Genomic DNA, 27956 nt, shown 5'->3' with positions numbered 1-27956 from the left:
AGGCTACCTGCCTCCTCTACACTCTAACCACTAGGCTACCCTACCAACTCTACACTCTAACCACTAGGCTACCTGCCACCTCTACACTCTAACCACTAGGCTACCTGCCACCTCTACACTCTAACCACTAGGCTACCTGCCACCTCTACACTCTAACCACTAGGCTACCTGCCACCTCTACCCTCTAACCACTAGGCTAACTGCCTCCTCTACACTAACCACTAGGCTACCCTACCAACTCTACACTCTAACCACTAGTCTACCTGCCACCTCTACACTCTAACCACTAGGCTACCTGCCACCTCTACACTCTAACCACTAGGCTACCTGCCACCTCTACACTCTAACCACTAGGCTACCTGCCACCTCTACCCTCTAACCACTAGGCTACCTGCCACCTCTACCCTCTAACCACTAGGCTACCCTGCCGCCTCTACACTCTAACCACTAGGCTACCCTGCCACCTCTACCCTCTAACCACTAGGCTACCCTGCACTCCTTTTGACGAGGCTTCATTTGGGATGCCAGCCAGAGAGTGAAGTCACAAGGCTATCTGAAACTAGGGGGATGCATTTATCACTTCTTTCTCTATTTAGTCAAGTAAAAAAAATAAAAAATCTAAAGAATCCCCTCAAATTACATTCCCAAAACCATCAGGATAATGGATGACTGCATGCGTATTGTTTTGGGAATCCCGGCTTGAAGGGGACATTTTAACATTTGTCCATCAACAATGGTCTCTCAGAGGTTGTGACCTCTCTATCGAAGCCCTTTTCGTGCATCTCAAATTACCTACAAAGTGCACCACTTTTCACCAGAACCCTATCGATCGTAGGGTAGTTGTAAAGCAGAATAGGGTGACATTTGGGACACAGCCCCCAGTCCGTCCACACAGTAGTGTGGCTGATAGATGGAGGAGACAGGTGCTATTCCCAGGCTATGACATCAGCTGTGGCCATTTTGTGTTTTCTTCCCCAACCGACTCTTGGGTTTCCATGGTCACCGAGGTGGTTTCACAGCTGCAGAACGAATGATGTGTGACAACAGCTAAATGCACAGCCCTAAGAGAGAGAACGGAGAGCTTCTTCAAATGTCATTGCCATGGAATCCGTGCGCAGGATATCTGCAACTCATTTGAATCAGAGTCGTCCTGTATTAGAGACAAGATTTAAATGGTTTAAGTTGTCCATTTTAAGATACAGGTATTACACTTCCACCAAACTATTTTTGGTGTAGTTTTAAATGGTTTAGTCGTCAAAATTCCCAGGTTTCCAAGCAATCCCAGTTTGAGGACTCACTCTGTGTTTATTAAGGGTCGGGTTGGTTCAAGGGGGACTGACAAAGAGACACGCAGATGTTGAGCATTTCCCACTGTAGAGGGAAAAATGTTCCTGATGAAAACTCATTACAACTGCCAAAGACACATCTTCATTGATTTGCCTACTTTGTGTGTGAACCACTTTTGGTTTTTGGGGGTATGTGAGTGTGAGAATCCAGTATAATTCCCAAGCTTTGACACAGTTGCTGAGTGCTACTACTCTCTCACACACTTCAGAGCCAGGCTGGGTAAGAGCCAGGAGGTGTGGGCTGGTGTAGCGAAAGGCTAGCCTGTTAGCATGTTGGGTTAAGAGTGGACCTGGGTGAGCGCCAGGGGGTGTGGGCTGGTGTAGCGAAAGGCTAGTCTGATAGCACAGTGGATATAGAGTAGGGCTTGGTAAAGGAGGTGTACAGTAGGATGGTGTAACTGAAGGCTAGTCTGTTAGCACAGTGGATATAGAGTAGGGCTTGGTAAAGGAGGTGTACAGTAGGATGGTGTAACTGAAGGCTAGTCTGATAGCACAGTGGATATAGAGTAGGGCTTGGTAAAGGAGGTGTACAGTAGGATGGTGTAACTGAAGGCTAGTCTGATAGCACAGTGGATATAGAGTAGGGCTTGGTAAAGGAGGTGTACAGTAGGATGGTGTAACTGAAGGCTAGTCTGATAGCACAGTGGACATAGAGTAGGGCTTGGTAAAGGAGGTGTACAGTAGGATCGTGTAACTGAAGGCTAGTCTGATAGCACAGTGGATATAGAGTAGGGCTTGGTAAAGGGGGTGTACAGTAGGATGATGTAGCTAAAGGCTAGTCTGTTAGCACAGTGGATATAGAGTAGGGCTTGGTAAAGGAGGTGTACAGTAGGATGGTGTAACTGAAGGCTAGTCTGTTAACACAGTGGATATAGAGTAGGGCTTGGTAAAGGAGGTGTACAGTAGGATGGTGTAACTGAAGGCTAGTCTGTTAGCACAGTGGATATAGAGTAGGGCTTGGTAAAGGAGGTGTACAGTAGGATGGTGTAACTGAAGGCTAGTCTGTTAGCACAGTGGATATAGAGTAGGGCTTGGTAAAGGAGGTGTACAGTAGGATGGTGTAACTGAAGGCTAGTCTGTTAGCACAGTGGATATAGAGTAGGGCTTGGTAAAGGAGGTGTACAGTAGGATGGTGTAACTGAAGGCTAGTCTGTTAGCACAGTGGATATAGAGTAGGGCTTGGTAAAGGGGGTGTACAGTAGGATAGTGTAGCTAAAGGCTAGTCTGTTAGCACAGTGGATATAGAGTAGGGCTTGGTAAAGGAGGTGTACAGTAGGATGGTGTAACTGAAGGCTAGTCTGTTAGCACAGTGGATATAGAGTAGGGCTTGGTAAAGGAGTTGTATAGTAGGATGGTGTAACTGAAGGCTAGTCTGATAGCACAGTGGATATAGAGTAGGGCTTGGTAAAGGAGGTGTATAGTAGGATGGTGTAACTGAAGGCTAGTCTGTTAGCACAGTGGATATAGAGTAGGGCTTGGTAAAGGAGGTGTACAGTAGGATGGTGTAACTGAAGGCTAGTCTGTTAGCACAGTGGATATAGAGTAGGGCTTGGTAAAGGAGGTGTACAGTAGGATGGTGTAACTGAAAGCTAGTCTGTTAGCACAGTGGATATAGAGTAGGGCTTGGTAAAGGAGGTGTACAGTAGGATGGTGTAACTGAAGGCTAGTCTGTTAGCACAGTGGATATAGAGTAGGGCTTGGTAAAGGAGGTGTACAGTAGGATGGTGTAACTGAAGGCTAGTCTGTTAGCACAGTGGATATAGAGTAGGGCTTGGTAAAGGAGGTGTACAGTAGGATGGTGTAACTGAAGGCTAGTCTGATAGCACAGTGGATATAGAGTAGGGCTTGGTAAAGGAGGTGTACAGTAGGATGGTGTAACTGAAGGCTAGTCTGTTAGCACAGTGGATATAGAGTAGGGCTTGGTAAAGGAGGTGTACAGTAGGATGGTGTAACTGAAGGCTAGTCTGATAGCACAGTGGATATAGAGTAGGGCTTGGTAAAGGAGGTGTACAGTAGGATGGTGTAACTGAAGGCTAGTCTGATAGCACAGTGGATATAGAGTAGGGCTTGGTAAAGGAGGTGTACAGTAGGATGGTGTAACTGAAGGCTAGTCTGATAGCACAGTGGACATAGAGTAGGGCTTGGTAAAGGAGGTGTACAGTAGGATCGTGTAACTGAAGGCTAGTCTGATAGCACAGTGGATATAGAGTAGGGCTTGGTAAAGGGGTGTACAGTAGGATGATGTAGCTAAAGGCTAGTCTGTTAGCACAGTGGATATAGAGTAGGGCTTGGTAAAGGAGGTGTACAGTAGGATGGTGTAACTGAAGGCTAGTCTGTTAACACAGTGGATATAGAGTAGGGCTTGGTAAAGGAGGTGTACAGTAGGATGGTGTAACTGAAGGCTAGTCTGTTAGCACAGTGGATATAGAGTAGGGCTTGGTAAAGGAGGTGTACAGTAGGATGGTGTAACTGAAGGCTAGTCTGTTAGCACAGTGGATATAGAGTAGGGCTTGGTAAAGGAGGTGTACAGTAGGATGGTGTAACTGAAGGCTAGTCTGTTAGCACAGTGGATATAGAGTAGGGCTTGGTAAAGGAGGTGTACAGTAGGATGGTGTAACTGAAGGCTAGTCTGTTAGCACAGTGGATATAGAGTAGGGCTTGGTAAAGGGGGTGTACAGTAGGATAGTGTAGCTAAAGGCTAGTCTGTTAGCACAGTGGATATAGAGTAGGGCTTGGTAAAGGAGGTGTACAGTAGGATGGTGTAACTGAAGGCTAGTCTGTTAGCACAGTGGATATAGAGTAGGGCTTGGTAAAGGAGTTGTATAGTAGGATGGTGTAACTGAAGGCTAGTCTGATAGCACAGTGGATATAGAGTAGGGCTTGGTAAAGGAGGTGTATAGTAGGATGGTGTAACTGAAGGCTAGTCTGTTAGCACAGTGGATATAGAGTAGGGCTTGGTAAAGGAGGTGTACAGTAGGATGGTGTAACTGAAGGCTAGTCTGTTAGCACAGTGGATATAGAGTAGGGCTTGGGAGGTAAAGGAGGTGTACAGTAGGATGGTGTAACTGAAAGCTAGTCTGTTAGCACAGTGGATATAGAGTAGGGCTTGGTAAAGGAGGTGTACAGTAGGATGGTGTAACTGAAGGCTAGTCTGTTAGCACAGTGGATATAGAGTAGGGCTTGGTAAAGGAGGTGTACAGTAGGATGGTGTAACTGAAGGCTAGTCTGTTAGCACAGTGGATATAGAGTAGGGCTTGGTAAAGGAGGTGTACAGTAGGATGGTGTAACTGAAGGCTAGTCTGTTAGCACAGTGGATATAGAGTAGGGCTTGGTAAAGGAGGTGTACAGTAGGATGGTGTAACTGAAGGCTAGTCTGTTAGCACAGTGGATATAGAGTAGGGCTTGGTAAAGGAGGTGTACAGTAGGATGGTGTAACTGAAGGCTAGTCTGTTAGCACAGTGGATATAGAGTAGGGCTTGGTAAAGGAGGTGTACAGTAGGATGGTGTAGCTAAAGGCTAGTCTGTTAGCACAGTGGATATAGAGTAGGGCTTGGTAAAGGAGGTGTACAGTAGGATGGTGTAACAGAAGGCTAGTCTGTTAGCACAGTGGATATAGAGTAGGGCTTGGTAAAGGAGGTGTACAGTAGGATGGTGTAGCTAAAGGCTTCTCTGATCTCAGACAGATTTGGGCTCTTGACTGTGCAACGTTTTTCTATTTTTCTCTCTTTTTCTTTTTCACATCTCTTGCTTCAAAAGAAAGTGTTGAGAGGTTCCCTCACACACACAGAGGGAGAGAGAGATACTCTTCTCAGGAGTTATTGTAAATGTGTTCCTGATGTGGTTAGTGTGGATCGGTCTTAAGGCTGCTGTGGTTAGTGTGGATCGGCTTTAAGGCTGCTGTGGTTAGTGTGGATCGGCTTTAAGGCTGCTGTGGTTAGTGTAGATCGGGTTGAAGACTACTGTGGTTAGTATAGATTGGTTTTAATGCTGCTGTGGTTAGTGTGGATCGACTTTAAGGTCTTTCCATCTGCCCAGAGAAGGCTCATCAGTGCATCAGTCACACAGGACTGCTGACCTCTACCTACCTCATGGGTTTCCCCCTAATCTCATTATTTTTATTTGGGTGGGTGCTGCTATGGTGACCAGTGAGCTGAGATAAGGCGGGCCTTTAACTAGCAGAGACTTGTAGATGACCTGGAGCCAGTGGTATTGGGAACGAGTATGAATCGAGGGCCAGCCAACGAGAGCATACAGGTCGCAGTGGTGGGTAGTATATGGGGATTTGGTGACAAAACGGATGGCACTGTGATAGACTGCATCCAATTTGTTGAGTAGGGTGTTGAAATCTATTTTGTAAATGACATCGCCGAAGTCGAGGATCGGTAGGATGGTCAATTCACGAGGGTATGTTTGGCAGCATGAGTGAAGGATGCTTTGTTGAAAAATAGGAAGCTGACTCTAGATTTAATTTTGGATTAGAGATGTTTAATGTGAGTCTGAAAGGAGAGTTTGCAGTAGTTGTCAACATACTCTGTCAGAACCGTCCAGAGTAGTGATGCTGGACGGGCAGGCAGGTGCGGGCAGCGATCGGTTGAAGAGCACGCATTTAGGTTTACTTGCATTTAAGAGCAGATGGAGGCCACGGAAGGAGAGTTGTATGGCATTGAAGCTCATCTGGAGGGTTGTTAACACAGTGTCCAAAGAAGAGACAGAAGTATACAGAATGGTGTCGTCTGCGTAGAGGTGGATCAGAGACTCAACAGCAGCAAGAGCGACATCATTGATGTAAACAGAGAAGAGAGTCGGCCCGAGAATTTAACCCTGTGGCACCCCTATAGAGACTGCCAGAGGTCCGGACAACAGGCCCTCCGATTTGACATACTGAACTCTATTGGAGAAGTAGTTGGTGAACCAAGCGAGGCAATCATTTGAAGCTGTTGAGTCTTCCAATAAGAATGTTGTGATTGACAGAGTCGAAAGCCTTGGCCAGGTCGATGAATACGGCTCCACAGTAATGTCTCTTATCGATGGTGGTTATGATTATGTCGTGTCTTTACTATCATTAAATTGAAGACTTAGTTTTTATCAAAGATTCTCTGTAATTAGTATTACGCGATCAAACTGATTAATCATGTAACTGTAATTAACTATGAAGTCGGGGCACCAAGGAAAATATTCAGATTACAAAGTTATAATTTCCTAAAATAACTTTTCAGATATCTTTATATCTGATCCAATTAGTCTTCTGATTAATTAACTATTTACTTTACCTCACGTTAGTCTCATTCCAAACGTCGTAAATTGTTGGTTATCTGCACGAACCTAGTCTTTACTATGAGTCATCCATAAATCAATTGTCTTAAATAATTTGTTTATTACCAACTAAGTAATTCACAGAAATGCATAAACAAAACAACAAAGTAAATATGGTTACATGAAACGATAGAATGTGCCCTAGTGGACTAAACCGGCATGGCGGCTTGTTAGACAAAAGGGAAGTGGGGGTCGACTAAGAAGTCACTACAGAGTTAATAATTATAACAATTGAAATGCTAATCCTTTAGACATGAATGCTCACTCATTCGGGAACAATTGCAATCAATATATATATTTAAACTCAGTGTGTCATCTTGATCGCTGTTGAAAAGTTTGTTTCTTTTGTAGAATTGTCTGTCTCTCTCTCTCTGTTGTGGTTATAGTGGATAGTTCAGAGTGACATTCATTCATGTTTTTGTACAATGGATGTTTCGGCAGTTGTCGTTCTTCACGTTCAATGATACCGAATTCCTAGCTGCAGACTAGTAATTAATACCAAAGACTTGTTCTTATTCTGTTTAAGAGTTTAATGGTATGGTTAAAAGATTCAGCAATGGTTTGTAACCTTTGTTCTCCCGTGATTGAGAGAAACATGGTCCACTGAGAATTTCTCAAAGTTGGGTTTTATTCGGAATTGCAGAAAAGGGGCTGTCCCAGGATGCCTGACCCTAACTGGGCTCACGGGCAGTCCTCTGATTTAGTTAAACTCAAAAGGGAATTGGAGTTTTCTTCATTAAACAGTCCAAAATCACATTACACAATTTTACAAACAGTATCATACTAACTCATTCATCTTATACAACAATTAGATGTAAACCTCATATCTGAGGCTATTATATAAACAGCGTTATGGTAATGTGGCTGCACCGTCTCCCATGAGCTTCCCCAAGTTGTTAAAAATGGACCAATTCGTAGCTGGATTCTACGTTGTTCGGACCTCAAGTTCTGTGAGGTGTAAAAAATTCCTTTGTTCTCTATGAAACTTCACTCCATCTCTATACTGTGTGGCCATGAGGAGATCCTCAGGAATTTACGACCTCTCTCTGACCACAGCAGCCTAGTTGAAGGAGGAAAGGGGGAGGCAGGGAGAGGGGGATGGGGCTTGCTGTACCCAAAGAGGGCAACGTCATGACAATATCGTTTAGGACCTTGGGGGTTGCTGAGGTGCACCCATGACCAGCTCTGAAACCAGATTGCATAGTGCAGAAGGTACGGTGAGATTCGAAATGGTCGGTAATCTGTTTGTTAACTTGGCTTTCAAAGACCTTAGAAAGGCAGGGTAGAATAGATATAGGTCTGTAGCAGTTTGAGTCTAGAGTGTCTCCCCCTTTGAAGAGGGGAATGACCGCAGCAGGTTTCCAATCTATGGGAATCTTAGACGATACGAAAGAGAGGTTAAACAGGCTAGTGATAGGGATTGCAACAATTTCGGCAGATACGTTTAGAAAGAGAGGGTCCAGATTGTCCATCACGGCTGATTTGTAGGGGTCCAGATTTTGCAGCTCTTTCAGAACATCAGCTATCTGGATTTGGGTGAAGGCGAAGTGGTAGAGGTTTGGGCGAGTTGCTGTGGGGAGCGCAGGGCTGTTGACCGGGGTAGGGGTAGCCAGGTGGAAAGCATGGCCAGCCGTAGAAAAATGCTTATTATAATTGACAATTATTGTGGATTTATCGGTAGTGACAGTGTTTCCTAGCCTCAGAGCAGTGGGCAGTTGGGAGGAGGTGCTCTTATTCTCCATGGACTTTACAGTGTCCCAGAACTTTTTTTAGTTGGTACTGCAGGATGCACATTTCTGTTTGAACAAGTTAACCTTAGCTTTCCTAACTGCCTGTGTATATTAGTTCCTAACTTCCCTGAAAAGTTGCATATCACGGGATGCTAATGCAGTACGCCACAGGAAGTTTTTGTGCTTGTCAAGGGCAGTCAGGTCTGGAGAGAACCAAGGGCTATATCTGTTCCTGGTTCTACATTTTTTGAATGGAGCATGCTTATTTAAAATGGGGAGGAAGGCACTTTTAAAGAATAACCAGGTATCCTCTACTGACGGGATGAGGTCAATGTCATTCCAGGATACCGGCCAGGTCGATTAAAAGGCTGAAGTGTTTCAGGGAGCATTTGACAATGATGAGTGGAGGTCGTTTGTCCGCAGACCCATTACGGATGCAGGCAATGAGGCAGTGATCGCTGAGATCTTGGTTGAAAACAGCAGAGGTGTATTTGGAGGGTGAGTTAGTTAGGATTATATCTATGAGGGTGCCTGTGTTTACGGATTTGGGTTTGTACCTGGTAGGTTCATAGATCATTTGTGTGAGATTGAGGGCATCAAGTTTAGATTGTATTATGGCTGGGGTGTTAACTGGCATGTCCCAGTTTAGGTCACCTAGCAGCACGAGCTCAGAAGATAGACGGGGGGCAATCCGTTCACATATGGTGTCCAGGGCACAGCTGGGGGCAGAGTGTGGTCTATAGCAAGCGGCAACAGTGAGAGACTTGTTTCTGGAAAGGTGATTTTTTAGAAGTAGAAGCTTGAATTGTTTTGGTATAGACCTGGATAGTAAGATAGAACTCTGCAGGCTATCTCTGCAGTAGATTGCAACACCGCCCCCTTTGGAAGTTCTATCTTGGTGGAAAATGTTATAGTTAGGGATGGACATTTCAGGGTTTTTGGTGGTTTTCCTAAACCAGGATTCAGACATGGCTAAGACATCCGGGTTGGCAGAGTGTGCTAAAGCAGTGAATAAAACAAACATAGAGAGGAGGCTTCTAATGTTAACATGCATGAAACCAAGGCTTTTACGGTTACAGAAGTCAACAAATGAGAGGCCCTGGGGAGTGGGAGTGGAGCTAGGCACTGCAGGTCCTGGATTAACCTCTACATCACCAGAGGAACAGAGAAGAAGTAGGATAAGGGTACGGCTAAAGGCTAAAACAACTGGCCGTCTAGTGCGTTCAGAACAGAGAGTAAAAGGAGCAGGTTTCTTGGCACGATAGCATAGATTCAAGGCATAATGTACAGACAAAGGTATGGTAGGAAGAGAGTACATTGGAGGTAAACCTAGGCATTGAGTAATGTAGAGAGAGTTATAGTCTCTAGAGACATTTGAACCAGGTGATGGTTATCGCATATGTGGGAGGTGGAACAACATGGCATATTAAGGTATATTGAGCAGGGCTAGAGGCTCTACAGTGAAATAAGACAGTAATCACTAACCAGGACAGTAATGGACAAGGCATATTGATTTTAGGGAGAGGCATGAGCACAATATATGGGAACGATTTGATAATTTTTAATGGTTCCATCCAAAATACAACCATTCAGTTCCAGTATGTTTCAGACAGGTTATAAGATAAAATATACATACACTATTCAAATCATTTCAATCACATGCAATTATTATTACGTGCATACAAGAATCTATGAACACATTGAGAAATACAAGTATAGTGGTTGCAGAGAGAGAGAGAGAGATCCATAATTAACCAATCAAAAGTGCATCAGAAATAGTTTCTCCAATGATGAAGTCATTCATGCTAATCATAGTATCCTACAGTAAATTTTGAAAACAATATCAGTTCAAGTATTGTATATATATAACAATGAAAATGTTCTATATTTTAAATATTCTTATCATATTGTTGATGGTCATGAATGAGGATTTACAATTCTGGTCTTTCCTAAAAATTTCCCTGGTTTTCACAAATTCTGGTTGGAGGTTTCTGGATCTCCTGTTAATTCCCTTCTGATTCCAGGGATCTTCCACCCAGGATTCCTGGAAAACCGACAAAATTGAATTTTGAAACCCTAGTCAACAGTGAATTGAAGGACTCAAACGTTCTTGCGCTCGAGGACCTTCATCAGCGGGATCCAGTTGGAGCCCTTGGCTTTGCCCCAGTTTGACCTCTGCCTGTAACCTTTGACCTCTGTGGGCCCGTCATGTTCGTCTGCCTCCGAGGTGATCTCCATCTTCTGGATCATCAGCTTCATCAGGTCGTGCTGCTTCTCCAGCACACTGGATATCTCCTTCAGTCTGTATGGGATTATATAGATATATATATACACAGGATATCTCTGTATGCGATTATATAGAAATATATACACTGGATATCTCCTTCAGTCTGCTGTTCACAAATGCTCTCCATCCAACCTCGCTGAGCTCGAGCTGTTTTGCAAGGAGGAATGGGAAAGAATTTCAGTCTCTCGATATGCAAAACTGATAGAGACATACCCCAAGGGACTTACAGCTGTAATCACAGCAAAAGGTGGCGCTACAAAGTATTAATTTAAGGGGGCTGAATAATTTTGCACGCCTAATTTTTCAGTTTTTGATTTGTTAAAAAAGTTTGAAATATCCAATAAATGTCGTTCCACTTCATGATTGTGTCCCACTTGTTGTTGATTCTTCACAAAAAAATACAGTTTTATATCTTTATGTTTGAAGCCTGAAATGTGGCAAAAGGTCGCAAAGTTCAAGGGGGCTGAATACTTTCGCAAGGCACTGTATATCTCTATATAATCCCATACAGACTGAAAGAGATATCTAGTGTATATATCTAGTGTATATATATCTATATAATCCAATGCTTAGTTACAGTAGTGAGGCTTTCCCTGTTGCTCTGCTTAGTTACAGTAGGGAGGCTTTCCCTGTTGCTCTGCTTAGTTACAGTAGGGAGACTTTCCCTGTTGCTCTGCTTAGTTACAGTAGGGATGTTCTCCCTGTTGCACTGCTTAGTTACAGTAGGGAGGATTTCCCTGTTGCTCTGCTTAGTTACAGTAGGGAGGATCTCTTTGTTGCTCTGCTTAGTTACAGTAGGGAGGCTTTCCCTGTTGCTCTGCTTAGTCACGGTAGGGAGGCTTTCCCTGTTGCTCTGCTTAGTTACAGTAGGGAGGCTTTCCCTGTTGCTCTGCTTAGTTACAGTAGGGAGGCTTTCCCTGTTGCTCTGCTTAGTTACGGTAGGGAGGCTTTCCCTGTTGCTCTGCTTAGTTACAGTAGGGAGGCTTTCCCTGTTGCTCTGCTTAGTTACGGTAGGGAGGCTTTCCCTGTTGCTCTGCTTAGTTACAGTAGGGAGGCTTTCCCTGTTGCTCTGCTTACTCTTAGTGTTAATAGCATATATGCACTCAGTATGTTACTGTTGAGCACTTTCTTACAATTTGAGTTGCTTTTACAAACCGGCAGAATGTAAAAAGCAACGTTTGGTCAAATCTCCCTGTGCTGTGTCTCTAGTCTAAAAGAGTGGCACTGGCTTTTACATAAGACCACTAGAGGCAGCTCACGCACCATTAAAACACTCTAGATCCCTGATATTTTTTTTTGTGTGTGTGTGTGTGTGTGTGCGTGTGTGCGTGCGTGCGTGCGTGTGACATACCTGTACTTCTGTCTGCGTAGTTCAGCCTCGACAGAGGTTGAATTTGATGAGTTGGTCATTAGACGAGTCTGCACTTCGTTTGCTTCTCCTTGACTCCAGAAATTAAGTATTGAGGCCTTTTGAAAGAAAGAACAAAGAACCATTGATTTCTCCAATCCACAGTAAGTCCTATATACACACTATATACAGTATACTGTATATATACTGTTTATATGTGTGTATAATACACTGCTCAAAAAAATAAAGGAAACACTAAAATAAAATACATCCTAGATCTTAAATACTTTTTTCTTTACATAGTTGAATGTACTGACAACAAAACACACAAAAATTATCAATGGAAATCAAATGTATCAACCCATGGAGGTCTGGATTTGGAGTCACACTCAAAATTAAAGTGGAAAACCACACTACAGGCTGATCCAACTTTGATGTAATGTCCTTAAAATGAGGCTCAGTAGTGTGTGTGGCCTCCACGTGCCTTTATGACCTCCCTACAATGCCTGGGCATGCTCCTGATGAGGTGGCGGATGGTCCCCTGAGGGATCTCCTCCCAGACCTGGACTAAAGCATCCACCAACTCCTGGACAGTCTGTGGTCCAACGTGGCGTTGGTGGATGGAGCGAGACATGATGTCCCAGATGTGCTCAATTGGATTCAGGTCTGGGGAACGGGCGGGCCAGTCCATAGCATCAATGCCTTCCTCTTGCAGGAACTGCTGACACACTCCAGCCACATGAGGTCTAGCATTGTCTTGCATTAGGAGGAACCCAGGGCCAACCACACCAGCATATGGTCTCACAAGGGGTCTGAGGATCTCATCTCGGTACCTAATGGCAGTCAGGCTACCTCTGGCAAGCACATGGAGGGCTGTGCGGCCCCCCAAAGAAATGCCACCCCACACCATGACTGACCCACCGCCAAACCGGTCATGCTGGAGGATGTTGCAGGCAGCAGGACGTTCTCCACGGCGTCTCCAGACTCTGTCACGTCTGTCACATGCGCTCAGTGTGAACCTGCTTTCATCTGTGAAGAGCACAGGGCGCCAGTGGCGAATTTGCCAATCTTGATGTTCTCTGGGAAATGCCAAACATCCTGCACGGTGTTGGGGTGTAAGCACAACCCCCACCTGTGGACGTCGGGCCTCATACCACCCTCATGGAGTCTGTTTCTGACCGTTTGAGCAGACACATGCACATTTGTGGCCTGCTGGAGGTCATTTTGCAGGGCTCTGGCAGTGCTCCTCCTGCTCCTCCTTGCACAAAGGCGGAGGTAGCGGTCCTGCTGCTGGGTTGTTGCCCTCCTACGGCATCCTCCACGTCTCCTGATGTACTGGCCTGTCTCCTGGTAGCGCCTCCATGCTCTGGACACTACGCTGACAGACACAGGAAACCTTCTTGCCACAGCTCGCATTGATGTGCCATCCTGGATGAGCTGCACTACCTGAGCCACTTGTGTGGGTTGTAGACTCCGTCTCATGCTACCACTAGAGTGAAAGCACCGCCAGCATTCAAAAGTGACCAAAACATCAGCCAGGAAGCATAGGAACTGAGAAGTGGTCTGTGGTCACCACCTGCAGAACCACTCCTTTATTGGGGGTGTCTTGCTAATTGTGTAACAGCGTTCTTCGTTTGTCGAAAGTCGGACCGAAATGCAGCGTGGTGGTTACTCATGTCTTTAATGAAAAAAGCGATACATGAAATAACTATACAAATACAAAACAACAAACGGAACGAAACCTAATTACAGCCTATCTGGTGAAAACTACACAGAGACAGGAACAATCACCCACGCAATACAAAGCGAAACCCAGGCTACCTAAATACGGTTCCCAATCAGAGACAACGAGAATCACCTCACTCTGATTGAGAACCGCCTCAGGCAGCCAAGCCCATACAACACCCCTACACAGCCGCAATCCCAATAACTACAAAAACCCATTACGAAATACCACAAAATAAACCCATGTCACACCCTGACCAGACCAAATATATAACGAAACACAAAACACTATGACCAAGGCGTGACAAATTGCCTATAATTTCCACATGTTGTCTATTCCATTTGCACAACAGCATGTGAAATTTATTGTCACTTGATTTCACAGAAGTGTCATTGACTTGGAGTTACATTGTGTTGTTTAAGTTTTCCCTTTATTTTTTTGAGCAGTATATATATATATATATATATATATATATATATATATTTATCAACCTCTTTCTCTATATTGACTTAGACACCAATCGAGATTAATCTACATATCATTCACCTATAGTGGGATGGTGGAGGGTGACATTAATCTACACATAATTCACCTTCACCTTCAGTTTCCCAGTAGGATGGTAGAAGGTGAAGACTGTTTCATTTCCCCAGTAGGATGGTAGGTGACCGATGTTTTCGCAAATGTTTTCTTTCGTACGCGTGTAAAAATGCATTGAAAACAGAGCACTGATTTATTCACCTCAAATGGTGATCAAGCTTGTTTTGTATTTTTCTTACCACCACATCAGTGGAAAGCACCAGGTAGAGGGTTGCAAAATTACGGTAACTTGACCAAAATTCTGGTTGAAGGATTCTGTATCTCCTGCTTATTCCTGATTCATGGAATTTCTTAACCAGTATTTTTGGAAAACCTGGGAATTATAGATAAATTACCGACAGGAGCCATACCCACCTTGGAGCACTTGCGGTTGGGGTAGATGGTGAAGAATGACTGGTCCACTCTCTTCAACAACCAGTACGGCATCTTTTCCTCCAGATTGGTGTGGAGCTCGATCTGACATGGAAATAAATCAATGCCTTCAGTCAACAAAATCAGCAAGTATGGCATTTTGTTATAGTGAAGACTTTAAGAAAGGTTTTGGGAATAGTTGTAGGTCTATGATTAGGTACAGTATGATGAGGAAGGGATATTGACCCAATCAGAACAACCTTACAATAACCTTAAGTGACGAATGTCTAAAGGAATTTTCTAAATTGAGGACTTTGAGGAAAGATGCAACACACTGAACAAGAATCCATTAGATGTTATGTATGGTGTTTGTAATTGTATCTTAACAAAAGGATGAGTGTCAGCTACACACCTGCATGGCTATTCTCTTCAGACCTGCGGTTCTCTTTACCTCAGCGATGTCTCCGACTGCCAAACCGATCTACAACACGTAGGTTAGCATTTTTAGTCATGAATGTTGTTCTGGAGGCAACTCTGCAGAGTGGTCACTAGCTGGCACAGCCACAAAGTCATACAAACCTTAACTTTAACCACACTGCACACCCTAATGCCTAACCTTAACCTTAAATGATTACCAAAAAGCTATTTTATTACAATTTCTTTACATTTTTACATTATAGACAATTTTGACTTTGCAGCTGGCCCACCTAGCCGAAATAGCTCAGTTTTGCCTCCAGGACAAGACACATCACAATAAACCTTCCTACAACACAATCAGGTTCGAAGGTAAGACCCAATTGCAGACTATGTCGAAGTAACAATGTATCATGACAATGCGAGACCCAGATGCAGACACAGGAGGCAGATGGTTGGAGTCGTACAATGTTTAATCATCCAAAGGGAGTAGGCAAGAGAATGGTCGTGGACAGGCAAAAGGTGAAAACCAGATCAGAGTCCAGGAGGTACAGAGTGGCAGACAGGCTCGTGGTCAAGGCAGGCAGAATGGTCAGGCAGGCGGGTACAAAGTCCAGAAACAGGCAAGGGTCAACACCAGGAGGACTAGAAAAAGGAGAATAGCAAAAAGCAGGAGAACGGGGAAAAACGCTGGTTTACTTGGAAAACATACACGATGAACTGGAACAGAGAGACAGGAAACACAGGGATAAATACACTGGCACAGAGAGACAGGAAACACAGGGATAAATACACTGGCACAGAGAGACGGGAAAGACAGGGATAAATACACTGGCACAGAGAGACAGGAAACACAGGGATAAATACCATGGCTGATAATAAACGACACCTGGAGGGGGTGGAGACAATCACAAGGAGCAGGTGAAACATATCAGGGCGTGACACAATGTTTATTACAGCAACAGGGTCAGGCAAACCACAGGTCAAGGCAGGCAGGGGTCGATAATCCAGAGTAGTGGTGCGAAGTTACAGGACGGCAGGTAGGCTCAGGAAAGGTATGAATGGTCAAAACCGAGAACAACAGGAACGTTAGGCAAGACAGGAGCAGGGGTGAAAACCGCTGGTAGGTTTGAAGAACAAAATGAACTGGCAACAGACAAACAGAGAACACAGGTATAAATACACAGGGGATAATGGGGAAGATGGGCGACACCTGGAGGGGGGGGTGGAGACAATCACAAGGACAGGGGAAACAGATCAGGACGTGACAAACACACTCAAATAAGAACCATCTTTCCTGTGAAATGTGGGGCTGCATTTCAATAAACTGAAGTAGCTTTCTCGCCTCATCTCCTTCCATTCATCAACACAGATCTAAGGTCCTTACCTTACAAGAAGAGGAAGCCATTTTGGACAGTTGAGATGGACCAGGGGTGTCAATGTATATTCTATGGAGGGGCCGTGTGTGTGCTGTTTTTTAAAATTATTTTCTTTCAATTTGTGTCTAATTAAGACCTAGATAACCAGGTGAGGGGAGTTCCAATCATGTACAAGGGAGGAGTGAAAACCCTCAGAGATTCGTCCCTCCAGTGAATGAGTTTGACACGCTTTAGATCATGGAGATGCTTACCATCATGTTCATCAGCAGGATCGGCATGAGGATGACAAACACCACAAACATATAGAAAGTGAGGAAGGGAAATGGAAGTTTGTTGTCTAGGTATATGTCCAGAATGTTGCTTTGGTAATTCAGTTCTCCAACCATCATCACAAAGATCTGGACCCCAGACAGGTCCAGTCGCTCAAACTCTTTCTGAAACAACAAAAGAGAGAAAGAGAAATGGGATGACATGGAACATGGCAGAGGCGTTAAAACATAAGCAGATCTTGGTTCCATCTCAGATATCTTTGTTGATTTTTTGAAATGACAAATTACCTATGTAGGCCTTATGAAGGGTTTATGAAGGTGTCATTAGGCCTTATAGGGCATCTGCACTTCCTGATTTGGCCTTGTTTTTCATCAATGCTCATTAAGAAATGTTAGCAGCCATGACTGAAGGCAAACAAGAGTTGTCTTGGGGGTGTGGTTTGATATGGGGGTTTCTTGGGTGTGTCGTTGCCATTCAATCACAACGAAGAGCAGTAGTAGGTACAGCGATGTAAACTAAACTAGCTTTTCCATGGAGAGAATGAAGTTTTGAAGTTGAGGACTTCTCCCCTCCTGACTGACCTGCCACCTCAAGATGGTCAGTTCTATGTGTAAAAGCTAAAGCCTGTACGGACCTTGTGTTTAGCCAAGCTGACAGCAGCTAGCTAGCATAGCTTGGTGATAGCTGCAGCTGGCTATACTATGATAACGCAGCACTCCGGGCCAAGGGCACAACGGCCACTGGCCACAAAAGGCATGGATTTTTTTAGGGTGCATTACGGCCACACAAATGGGATGCCGCCGTGAAATTCTGTCAAATTGTGAATGAGAGACTGATGTTGTGTGTGCAGCCCGGGCAAAAAAATAACCAGAGCTCATGCCTTTCAAGCAACTGTTTTCAAATTATCATCAGAGTAGCATCATGGAGCCTTACAATGTATTACAAATCAAAACATATAGCCCAACGTTTGTAAAACAACTAAAGTTACATAAATAACTCTCAATTAAGCATATATGTTTTTGTTAACCACTCAACACATAAGAGCCTTATGTGCGCACTTCCTCAAATCGTTTGGAGGAAATAACCTTTCTACTTTATAAATTTGGGATCGGTGTCCCTTCCACGGGACAGCTAACGTAGGCTAATGCAATTCATGAGGTTATAAGTAACAAGAACATTTCCCAGGACATAGACATGTCTGATATTTGCATAAAGCTTAAATTATTGTTAATCAAATTGCATTGGCTAATTTACAGTAGCTATTACAGTGAAATAATACCATGCCATTGTTTGAGGAGAGTGCACACTTGTGAACAAGAAAAGTTATTAATAAACAAATTAGGCACATTTGAGCAGTCTTAAAACAGCATTTTGAACAGAAATGCAATGGTTCATTGGATCAGTCTGAAACTTTGCACATACACTGCTGCCATCTATTGGCCAAAATCTAAATTGCAACTCAACTGGGCTGGAAAAATACATTATGGCCTATCTCTTGCATTTCAAAGATGATGGTACAAAATAACGTTTTTTTTTCTTTCTTTGTATTATCTTTTACCAGATCTATTGTGACATATTCAACTACATTCTTTTCACATGGTCATAAACTTCAAAGTGTTTTCTTTCAAATGGTACCAAGAATATGCATATCCTTGCTTCAGGTCCTGAGCTACAGGCAGTTAGATTTGGGTTTGTCATTTTAGAAGAAAATTGGAAAAAAGGGGGGGATCCTTTTATTCAGCTTTGTTCAATAGTTTTTTTCGTACTTTAAAATAATGCCTAGGAATACTAAGCACATCTTGTCTGCTAAATTAATTAGTGTAGCCCACAGCCATTTGGCATGGCCAGATCAGGACCTAACATAAGGACAACTCAGAGTATGTTATTCTGTTCTTTTGAAATAGTCTACATTTTCTTCATATCATGCTTCTTTAGACCTGTCTAAAATACATATTGGATTAATTGTGAAGGTCTAGGCTATATCACCGGCTGACAAAATGTTGTGAATGCCACAGCCCTAATCCTATCTGGATGATATTTCTATGGCTAGATAGTAAGAGCCACTAGAACAATGTTTCTGACACCTATCGATGCCACAAAAGGCTTTCAAAAGGAGAAGTTGGTTTTCCAAGGGCAGTTGACTTAAAAAAAAAAAAATTGTGTCATTTAAAATTGGGACCACTGTTTGTGATGTCTCTTCTCACCTGATTGAGCATGAGGGCATGGAAGACCAAGGCAAACGCCAGCATCAGAAAGAAGAAAAGCAGTAGGATTTTCCACAATGTCTTCGCAATCTCGTTAAACATCACCACGTAAATCCCAAAGTGCTCAAACCTGGAAACACAGGAAGGATTTGAATAACATCGTAAAATCGTTTTTTTATTGTCAGTCTACACCAGAGGAATGTCAGCTACATTGTTTAGACAGTTGGTAAAAAACCTTTGCAGATAGAAGAGGAAGCTAATCCAGGATTGAAAGACTGCCATCGCCCCAGCCTGCCAGTACCAAGACCCCTCAACGTTGAAATTCAGGGGGATGACGAAGAGAAGAGAGGAGATGGCCACGGTCCAGTCCTGATAGTTAAAGGGATCCTTGAAGTAAGTCAAACGCTATTGAGAGAAAACAAGAGAATGTCAGGTACACGTCTGAAACCTTACATTTTTTAGAATGAGCCTTCATTTGACTTTATTGCAAGACAAAAAAAAACTTTACCTAAGTTAAGTGAGAATTCAAATGATGAAGCCTATTGAAAATATATTTTTGGGGATGTTGTATTAGCCCAATTGATCACACATGGAAGAACTGATAATATATCACTGTTTAACCAGCGGTTTCTTTATAAAAGCGTTATAACTATTTTTGACGGAAACAAAAAATAGCAACTAGCAAGTTACAGGTAGTAACTGGCAGCAGTCACCAGTAAGCTGTATCGTTTAAATTGTAAAGTTCCTATTTTGGCACATTTGTACTGTGATAACACGTTTAAATAAGAGACCCCCCCCCCCCCTCTCTCTGATCCATTACGAGTGACGCGTCTGTATGTCTGCCTGGAAACGTTACTGAAGGTCTACCTGGTGGTACATCTGCGTCACTTCCTTCCCCATGGAATAAATGTTCATCACCAGCACCATCACCATGCAGCTGGACAGGAAGGAACCTTGCTGTGGGTCAAAGGTTGTCAGATTTAAAGGAGAAGTTTACCCAAAATCAAATAAACTTCCAAGTGATTCCATGTATTGCAACTAGTTCAGTGGAGTTTGCCCTCTCCCCCCCTCTCTCCCTGGATTGCAGGACGACGGGTCATGTGACACGTTATTGGAAGCAGACCCCACTCTGCTCTGTTGTCAGTGAATACCTGATTCACAAATCAGCAAACTGTGGACAGAATAATTGTTTTATCGAAAGCGTACGGCCATATTAGCTATTTTTTTTGTTTTAAAAAGTACTCTCGGTTTTGAGTCAGGGTATGTGTACAGTACTTTTCCACCTAAAACATTTGCGATTATTTTGTGTAGCTGACTGCCACAGCAGTGGAGATGGGTCACAATTGAGCATGTGTGACCTCGTGGGGTAAACTCTGGTCACGATTCTGCCCTTAAATGAAGCTTGATGCCACAGTTTTATTTGGCGGGAGAAGGAGCTGGCTCGAAGGTTGATAGAGTCCGGCCTATCGACATGTCAAGTTAGTTATGCAAAGCGGAAAAAGAGACAGTAGCAAGAGCAGGCTGGTGTTTGGTCCCTGGTTGTACTTTATACAGGAAATCAAGGGAAGAAGGTCCCAAAAATGTAACCCTTCTCTGGTAAAAGATACATAGAGATGCAAAAAGATGGTTAGTAGCAATTAGAAATAGCAAATACGATGTACAAACCACTGCAGACAACATTACATTGCTGCGTTGTGTGTAGTACGCTCTTCAGCGACGATGCGTGTGAACTAACTCTCTGCTGCGGCACATTACATTACACTACATTAGATAACAATATAAAATAATCACAAATATTTTAGGTGGAAAATTACAAAACTTGTCTAAAGGCACACCTGCTGTGTTCCCTTTATGGTGCAATACATTCAACCAGAGACCTGTGGGGCCTAATCAGAGACCAGAGACCTATGGGGCCTGACCAGAGACCAGAGACCTGTGGGCCCTAATCAGAGACCAGAGACCTGTGGGCCCTAATCAGAGACCAGAGACCTGTGGGCTCTAATCAGAGACCAGAGACCTGTGGGCCCTAATCAGAGACCAGAGACCTATGGGGCCTGACCAGAGACCAGAGACCTGTGGGCCCTAATCAGAGACCAGAGACCTGTGGGCCCTAATCAGAGACCAGAGACCTGTGGGCCCTAATCAGAGACCAGAGACCTGTGGGCTCTAATCAGAGACCAGAGACCTGTGGGCTCTAATCAGAGACCAGAGACCTATGGGGCCTGACCAGAGACCAGAGACCTGTGGGCCCTAATCAGAGACCAGAGACCTGTGGGGCCTAATCAGAAACCAGAGACCTGTGGGCTCTAATCAGAGACCAGAGACCTGTGGGCTCTAATCAGAGACCAGAGACCTATGGGGCCTGACCAGAGACCAGAGACCTGTGGGCCCTAATCAGAGACCAGAGACCTGTGGGCCCTAATCAGAGACCAGAGACCTGTGGGCCCTAATCAGAGACCAGAGACCTGTGGGCTCTAATCAGAGACCAGAGACCTGTGGGCCCTAATATGAGACCAGATACCTGTGGGCCCTAATCAGAGACCAGAGACCTGTGGGCTCTAATCAGAGACCAGAGACCTGTGGGCCCTAATATGAGACCAGATACCTGTGGGCCCTAATCAGAGACCAGATACCTGTGGGCCCTAATCAGAGACCAGAGACCTATGGGGCCTAATCAGAGACCTATGGGGACTAATCAGAGACCTATGGGGCCTAATCAGAGACCAGATATCTATGGGGCCTAATCAGAGACCAGAGACCTGTGGGCCCTAATCTGAGACCAGAGACCTGTGGGCCCTAATCAGAGACCAGAGACCAGTGGGCCCTAATCAGAGACCAGTGACCTGTGGGCCCTAATCAGAGACTACAGACCTGTGGGGTCTGACCAGAGACCTATGGGGTCTGACCAGAGACCAGAGACCTATGGGGCCTGACCAGAGATCTGCGGGGCCTGACCAGAGACCTATGGGGCCTGACCAGAGGCCATGGGGTCTGACCAGACACCAGAGACCTATGGGGCCTGACCAGAGACCTATGGGGTCTGACCAGAGACCAGGGACCTATGGGGTCTGAGCAGAGACCTATGGGATCTGACCAGAGACCTATGGGGCCTGACCAGAGACCTATGTGGCCTGACCAGAGACCTATGGGGCGTGACCAGAGACCTATGGGGCATGACCAGAGACCTATGGGGCCTGACCAGAGACCTATGGGGTCTGACCAGAGACCTATGGGGTCTGACCAGAGACCAGAGACCTATGGGGCCTGACCAGAGGCCATGGGTCTGACCAGAGACCAGAGACCTATGGGGTCTGACCAGAGACCTATTGGGATTGACCAGAGACCTATGGGGCCTGACCAGAGACCTATGGGGCCTGACCAGAGACCTATGGGGTCTGACCAGAGACCTATGGGGTCTGACCAGAGACCTGCAGAGCCTGACCAGAGACCTATGGGGTCTGACCAGAGACCTATGGGGTCTGACCAGAGACCTACGGGGCCTGATCAGAGACCTACGGGGTCTGACCAGAGACCTATGGGGTCTGACCGGAGACCTATAGGGCCTGACCAGAGACCTATGGGTCTGACCAAATCAAATCAAATCAAATATATTTATATAGCCCTTCGTACATCAGCTGATATCTCAAAGTGCTGTACAGAAACCCAGCCTAAAACCCCAAACAGCAAGCAATGCAGGTGTAGAAGCACGGTGGCTAGGAAAAACTCCCTAGAAAGGCCAAAACCTAGGAAGAAACCTAGAGAGGAACCAGGCTATGTGGGACCAGAGACCTGTGGGCCCTGACCAGAAACCTATAGGTCTGACCAGAGACCTGCGGGCCCTGACCAGAAATCTATAGCAGCATTTCCCAAACGTGGTCCTGGGTACCTCAAGGGGTGCACATTTAGTTTTTTTTGCCCTAGTCTTAATGATGAGGTGGTTAGGCTATTTGAATCAGACGTGTTGTGCTCGGGAAAACATCAAAATGTGCGACCCTTTGGGTCCCAGGGACCAAGTTTGAGAACCTTGCCTATAGCAATGTGTTGTTTATATAGCGTATACTAGCGATTGCGTAATGCAAATCACTTCCATTCAACTGCTTGACCACTAGACCTATACTAAGGCACGGTGTGAGAATCATGTCATTTTTATTCCCACTCGTAAATTGATACTAGCCAATCCATGATGGCAAGGTCTCACCCCCCATGCACTCGCTTTCTTTTGTTTGTTAAATAACACAAAGCATCTGCTCCTTTTCATTACAATTTCTCTTAACACACACAGACACACACACACCATTACAGCCGAGCACACAGCACCTGGCGTTTAACAGCCATGCAGCCAGTATTAGTGTACAGTACCTCTCTGAAGGAAATGGGCACCGTGGTGACAGCTGTGGTGTTGTCAGGGCCGGTGTAGTCCAGGCTGGGTCTCAGGCTCACTATGAGGTGGGTGAGAGGAAGCAGACCCAGCAGGTACACGAACAGGTTCAGAAGGTGTGCAGCGCTCCCGTAGGCCACCCTGGAGTCAGGAAATAGAAGAATCATAAAAGCCTAATGGGCCCTGGTCGAAATCAGTGTACTGTACTGTTTAGCAGGGGTTGGAACCGGTTCAGGGAACAGAACCGAAAACTGGAACAAGATTCAAGGAACAGAAACGGAACCTGGAACGAAAGTGATCCATACTGTTCTGGAACAGAAATGTTATTTTTAAAGGCTTTTGAACCGGTCAACAACATTATTTTTGTACCGAGTTTGTGCTGCTACCTTGTTGTCTTGATACCGTGTTGTTGTCATGTTGTGTTTCTACCATGCTGTGTTGTTGTCTTAGGTCTCTCTTTGTGTAGTTTTGTGGTGTCTCTCTGGCCGTGATGCATATTTTGGCCTACATTTTTATTTTTAATCCCAGCCTTCATCCCGCAGGTGGCCTTTTGCCTCTTGGAGGCCGTCATTGTAATTCAGAATTTGTTTAAATGAAGGCTAAATACAAAAGTTTATTAACTACAAAAAGGTAAGATGTGTTTTTAATTCTGGTGCCGCTTTGCACACACAAGCTTGTTAGCTGGCTAGCTCAACAGACATTCAAAGCTCCTCCTTACAAGCAACCTCCTAGATATAATTCTGTGGACCTAATGCAGATAATGCATGTCATAACAAGGTGCCCAGCGCTTCAATCCAATCTCGCTCTCATCTTGCACCATAGGCTACAATTTTCAATCCAAGATGGCGTAGCAGTCGGACGTCTTATCGTGTCATGTCCCTTGTATATATAGTTTTTTTTACATATTTTTCTTCGCATATCTTTTAAAACATTTTGCTAAACCTCAACTTCTAAATACTCTCCTGCAACCCGCCTCACCCAATGTAGCTATTTTTTCTAAAGTATTTAAATTTACTTCGGATCCGGACCCCTCAACTGAAGCTAGCCAGCTAACTACCAGCTATCAGTCAGCAAACCATTGCTAGCGGTCTTCAGCTAACCGGTCATCATTGTCTTGTTGGAAGACAAATCTCCGTCCCAGTCTCAGGTCTTTTGCAGACTCCATCAGGTTTTCTTCCAGAATGGTCCTGTATTTGGCTCCATCCATCTTCCCATCAATTTTAACCATCTTCCCTGTCCCTGCTGAAGAAAAGCAGGCCCAAACCATGATGCTGCCACCAGCATGTTTGACAGTGGGGATGGTGTGTTCAGGGTGATGAGCTGTGTTGCTTTTACGCCAAACATAACATTTTGCATTGTTGCCAAAAAGTTCAATTTTGGTTTCATCTGACCAGAGCACCTTCTTCCACATGTTTGGTGTGTCTCCCAGGTGGCTTGTGGCAAACTTTAAACGACACTTTTTATGGATATCTTTAAGAAATGGCTGATGGAGTCTGCAAAAGACCTGAGACTGGGACGGAGATTTGTCTTCCAACAAGACAATGATCCAAAACATAAAGCAAAATCTACAATGGAATGGTTCAAAAATAAACATATCCAGGTGTTAGAATGGCCAAGTCAAAGTCCAGACCAGAATCCAATCGAGAATCTGTGGAAAGAACTGAAAACTGCTGTTCACAAATGCTCTCCATCCAACCTCACTGAGCTCGAGCTGTTTTGCAAGGAGGAATGGGAAAAAATTTCAGTCTCTCGATGTGCAAAACTGATAGAGACATACCCCAAGCGACTTACAGCTGTAATCGCAGCAAAAGGTGGCGCTACAAAATATTAACTTAAGGGGGCTGAATAATTTTGCACGCCCAATTTTTCAGTTTTTGATTTGTTAAAAAAGTTTGAAATATCCAATAAATGTCGTTCCACTTCATGATTGTGTCCCACTTGTTGTTGATTCTTCACAAAAAAATACAGTTTTATATCTTTATGTTTGAAGCCTGAAATGTGGCAAAAGGTTGCAAAGTTCAAGGGGGCCGAATACTTTCGCAAGGCACTGTAGCTCTCCCAATTCAACACCTGTGATTACTGTATGCCTCACTGTATGTCTCTCTCAAATGTCAATATGCCTTGTATACTGTTATTCAGGTTAGTTATCATTGTTTTAGTTTACAATGGAGCCCCTAGTTCCACTCTTCATACCCCTGATACCTCCTTTGTCCCACCTCCCACACATGCGGTGACCTCACCCATTACAACCAGCATGTCCAGAGATACAACCTCTCTCATCATCACCCAGTGCCTGGGCTTACCTCCGCTGTACCCGCACCCCACCATACCCCTGTCTGCGCATTATGCCCTGAATATATTCTACCATGCCCAGAAATCTGCTCCTTTTATTCTCTGTCCCCAACGCTCTAGACGACCAGTTTTGATAGCCTTTAGCCGCACCCTCATACTACTCCTCCTCTGTTCCGCGGGTGATGTGGAGGTAAACCCTGGCCCTGCATGTCCCCAGGCACCCTCATTTGTTGACTTCTGTGATCGAAAAAGCCTTGGTTTCATGCATGTCAACATCAGAAGCCTCCTCCCTAAGTTTGTTTTACTCACTGCTTTAGCACACTCTGCTAACCCTGATGTCCTTGCCGTGTCTGAATCCAGGCTCAGGAAGGCCACCAAAAATTCTGAGATTTCCATACCCAACTATAACATTTTCCGTCAAGATAGAACTGCCAAAGGGGGAGGAGTTGCAGTCTACTGCAGAGATAGCCTGCAAAGTAATGTCATACTTTCCAGGTCCATACCCAAACAGTTCGAACTACTAATTTTGAAAATTACTCTCTCCAGAAATAAGTCTCTCAGTGTTGCCGCCTGCTACCGACCCCCCTCAGCTCCCAGCTGTGCCCTGGACACCATTTGTGAATTGATCGCCCCCCATCTAGCTTCAGAGTTTGTTCTGTTAGGTGACCTAAACTGGGATATGCTTAACACCCCGGCAGTTCTACAATCTAAGCTAGATGCCCTCAATCTCACACAAATCATCAAGGAACCCACCAGGTACAACCCTAAATCTGTAAACAAGGGCACCCTCATAGACGTCATCCTGACCAACTGGCCCTCCAAATACACCTCCGCTGTCTTCAACCAGGATCTCAGCGATCACTGCCTCATTGCCTGTATCCGCTACGGAGCCGCAGTCAAACGACCACCCCTCATCACTGTCAAACGCTCCCTAAAACACTTCTGTGAGCAGGCCTTTCTAATCAACCTGGCCCGGGTATCCATGAAAGACATTGACCTCATTCCATCAGTTGAGGATGCCTGGTCATTCTTTAAAAGTAACTTCCTCACCATTTTAGATAAGCATGCTCCGTTCAAAAAATGCAGAACTAAGAACAGATATAGCCCTTGGTGCACTCCAGACCTGACTGCCCTCGACCAGCACAAAAACATCCTGTGGCGGACTGCAATAGCATCGAATAGTCCCCGCGATATGCAACTGTTCAGGGAAGTCAGGAACCAATACACGCAGTCAGTCAGGAAAGCTAAGGCCAGCTTCTTCAGGCAGAAGTTTGCATCCTGTAGCTCCAACTCCAAAAAGTTCTGGGACACTGTGAAGTCCATGGAGAACAAGAGCACCTCCTCCCAGCTGCCCACTGCACTGAGGCTAGGTAACACGGTCACCACCGATAAATCCATGATTATCGAAAACTTCAACAAGCATTTCTCAACGGCTGGCCATGCCATCCGCCTGGCTACTCAAACCTCGGAAAACAGCTCCGCCCCCCCCCCCCCGCAGCTACTCGCCCAAGCCTCTCCAGGTTCTCCTTTACCCAAATCCAGATAGCAGATGTTCTGAAAGAGCTGCAAAACCTGGACCCGTACAAATCAGCTGGGCTTGACAATCTGGACCCTCTATTTCTGAAACTATCCGCCGCCATTGTCGCAACCCCTATTACCAGCCTGTTCAACCTCTCTTTCATATCGTCTGAGATCCCCAAGGATTGGAAAGCTGCCGCAGTCATCCCCCTCTTTAAAGGGGGAGACACCCTGGACCCAAACTGTTACAGACCTATATCCATCCTGCCCTGCCTATCTAAGGTCTACGAAAGCCAAGTCAACAAACAGGTCACTGACCATCTCGAATCCCACCGTGAATTCTCGAATTCTCCGCTGTGCAATCTGGTTTCCGAGCCGGTCACGGGTGCACCTCAGCCACACTCAAGGTACTAAACGATATCATAACCACCATCGATAAAAGACAGTACTGTGCAGCCATCTTCATAGACCTTGCCAAGGCTTTCGACTCTGTCAATCACCATATTCTTATCGGCAGACTCAGTAGCGGATGACTGCCTTGCCTGGTTCACCAATTACTTTGCAGACAGAGTTCAGTGTGTTCAAATCAGAGGGCATGCTGTCCGGTCCTCTGGCAGTCTCTATGGGGGTGCCACAGGGTTCAACCCTCGGGCTGACTCTTTTCTCTGTATATATCAATGATGTTGCTCTTGCTGCGGGCGATTCCCTGATCCACCTCTACGCAGACGACACCATTCTATATACTTCCGGCCCGTCCTTGGACACTGTGCTATCTAACCTCCAAACGAGCTTCAATGCCATAC

General features: G+C 44.9%; 1 protein-coding gene across 1 annotated transcript in view; it reads right to left on the bottom strand.

Annotated features, from left to right (window-relative positions):
- Positions 1 to 9941: 9941 nt before the first annotated feature.
- LOC115122742 (transient receptor potential cation channel subfamily A member 1-like) overlaps positions 9942 to 27956 on the bottom strand; it is a 93290-nt gene continuing 75275 nt past the window's right edge. Inside the window, 9 exon segments of the mRNA XM_065006873.1 lie at positions 9942 to 10691; positions 12028 to 12143; positions 14702 to 14803; positions 15111 to 15179; positions 16743 to 16925; positions 18966 to 19095; positions 19201 to 19370; positions 19833 to 19922; positions 23325 to 23484. Coding sequence (XP_064862945.1) covers positions 10490 to 10691; positions 12028 to 12143; positions 14702 to 14803; positions 15111 to 15179; positions 16743 to 16925; positions 18966 to 19095; positions 19201 to 19370; positions 19833 to 19922; positions 23325 to 23484 — 1222 coding nt within the window. The 3' untranslated portion in view covers positions 9942 to 10489.

The sequence above is a fragment of the Oncorhynchus nerka genome, linkage group LG22, assembly GCF_034236695.1.
Source record: "Oncorhynchus nerka isolate Pitt River linkage group LG22, Oner_Uvic_2.0, whole genome shotgun sequence".
Taxonomy (NCBI): Eukaryota; Metazoa; Chordata; class Actinopteri; order Salmoniformes; family Salmonidae; genus Oncorhynchus; species Oncorhynchus nerka.
Note: the sequence above shows the minus strand (reverse complement) of the source record. Positions and strands in the feature narration are given on the sequence as shown.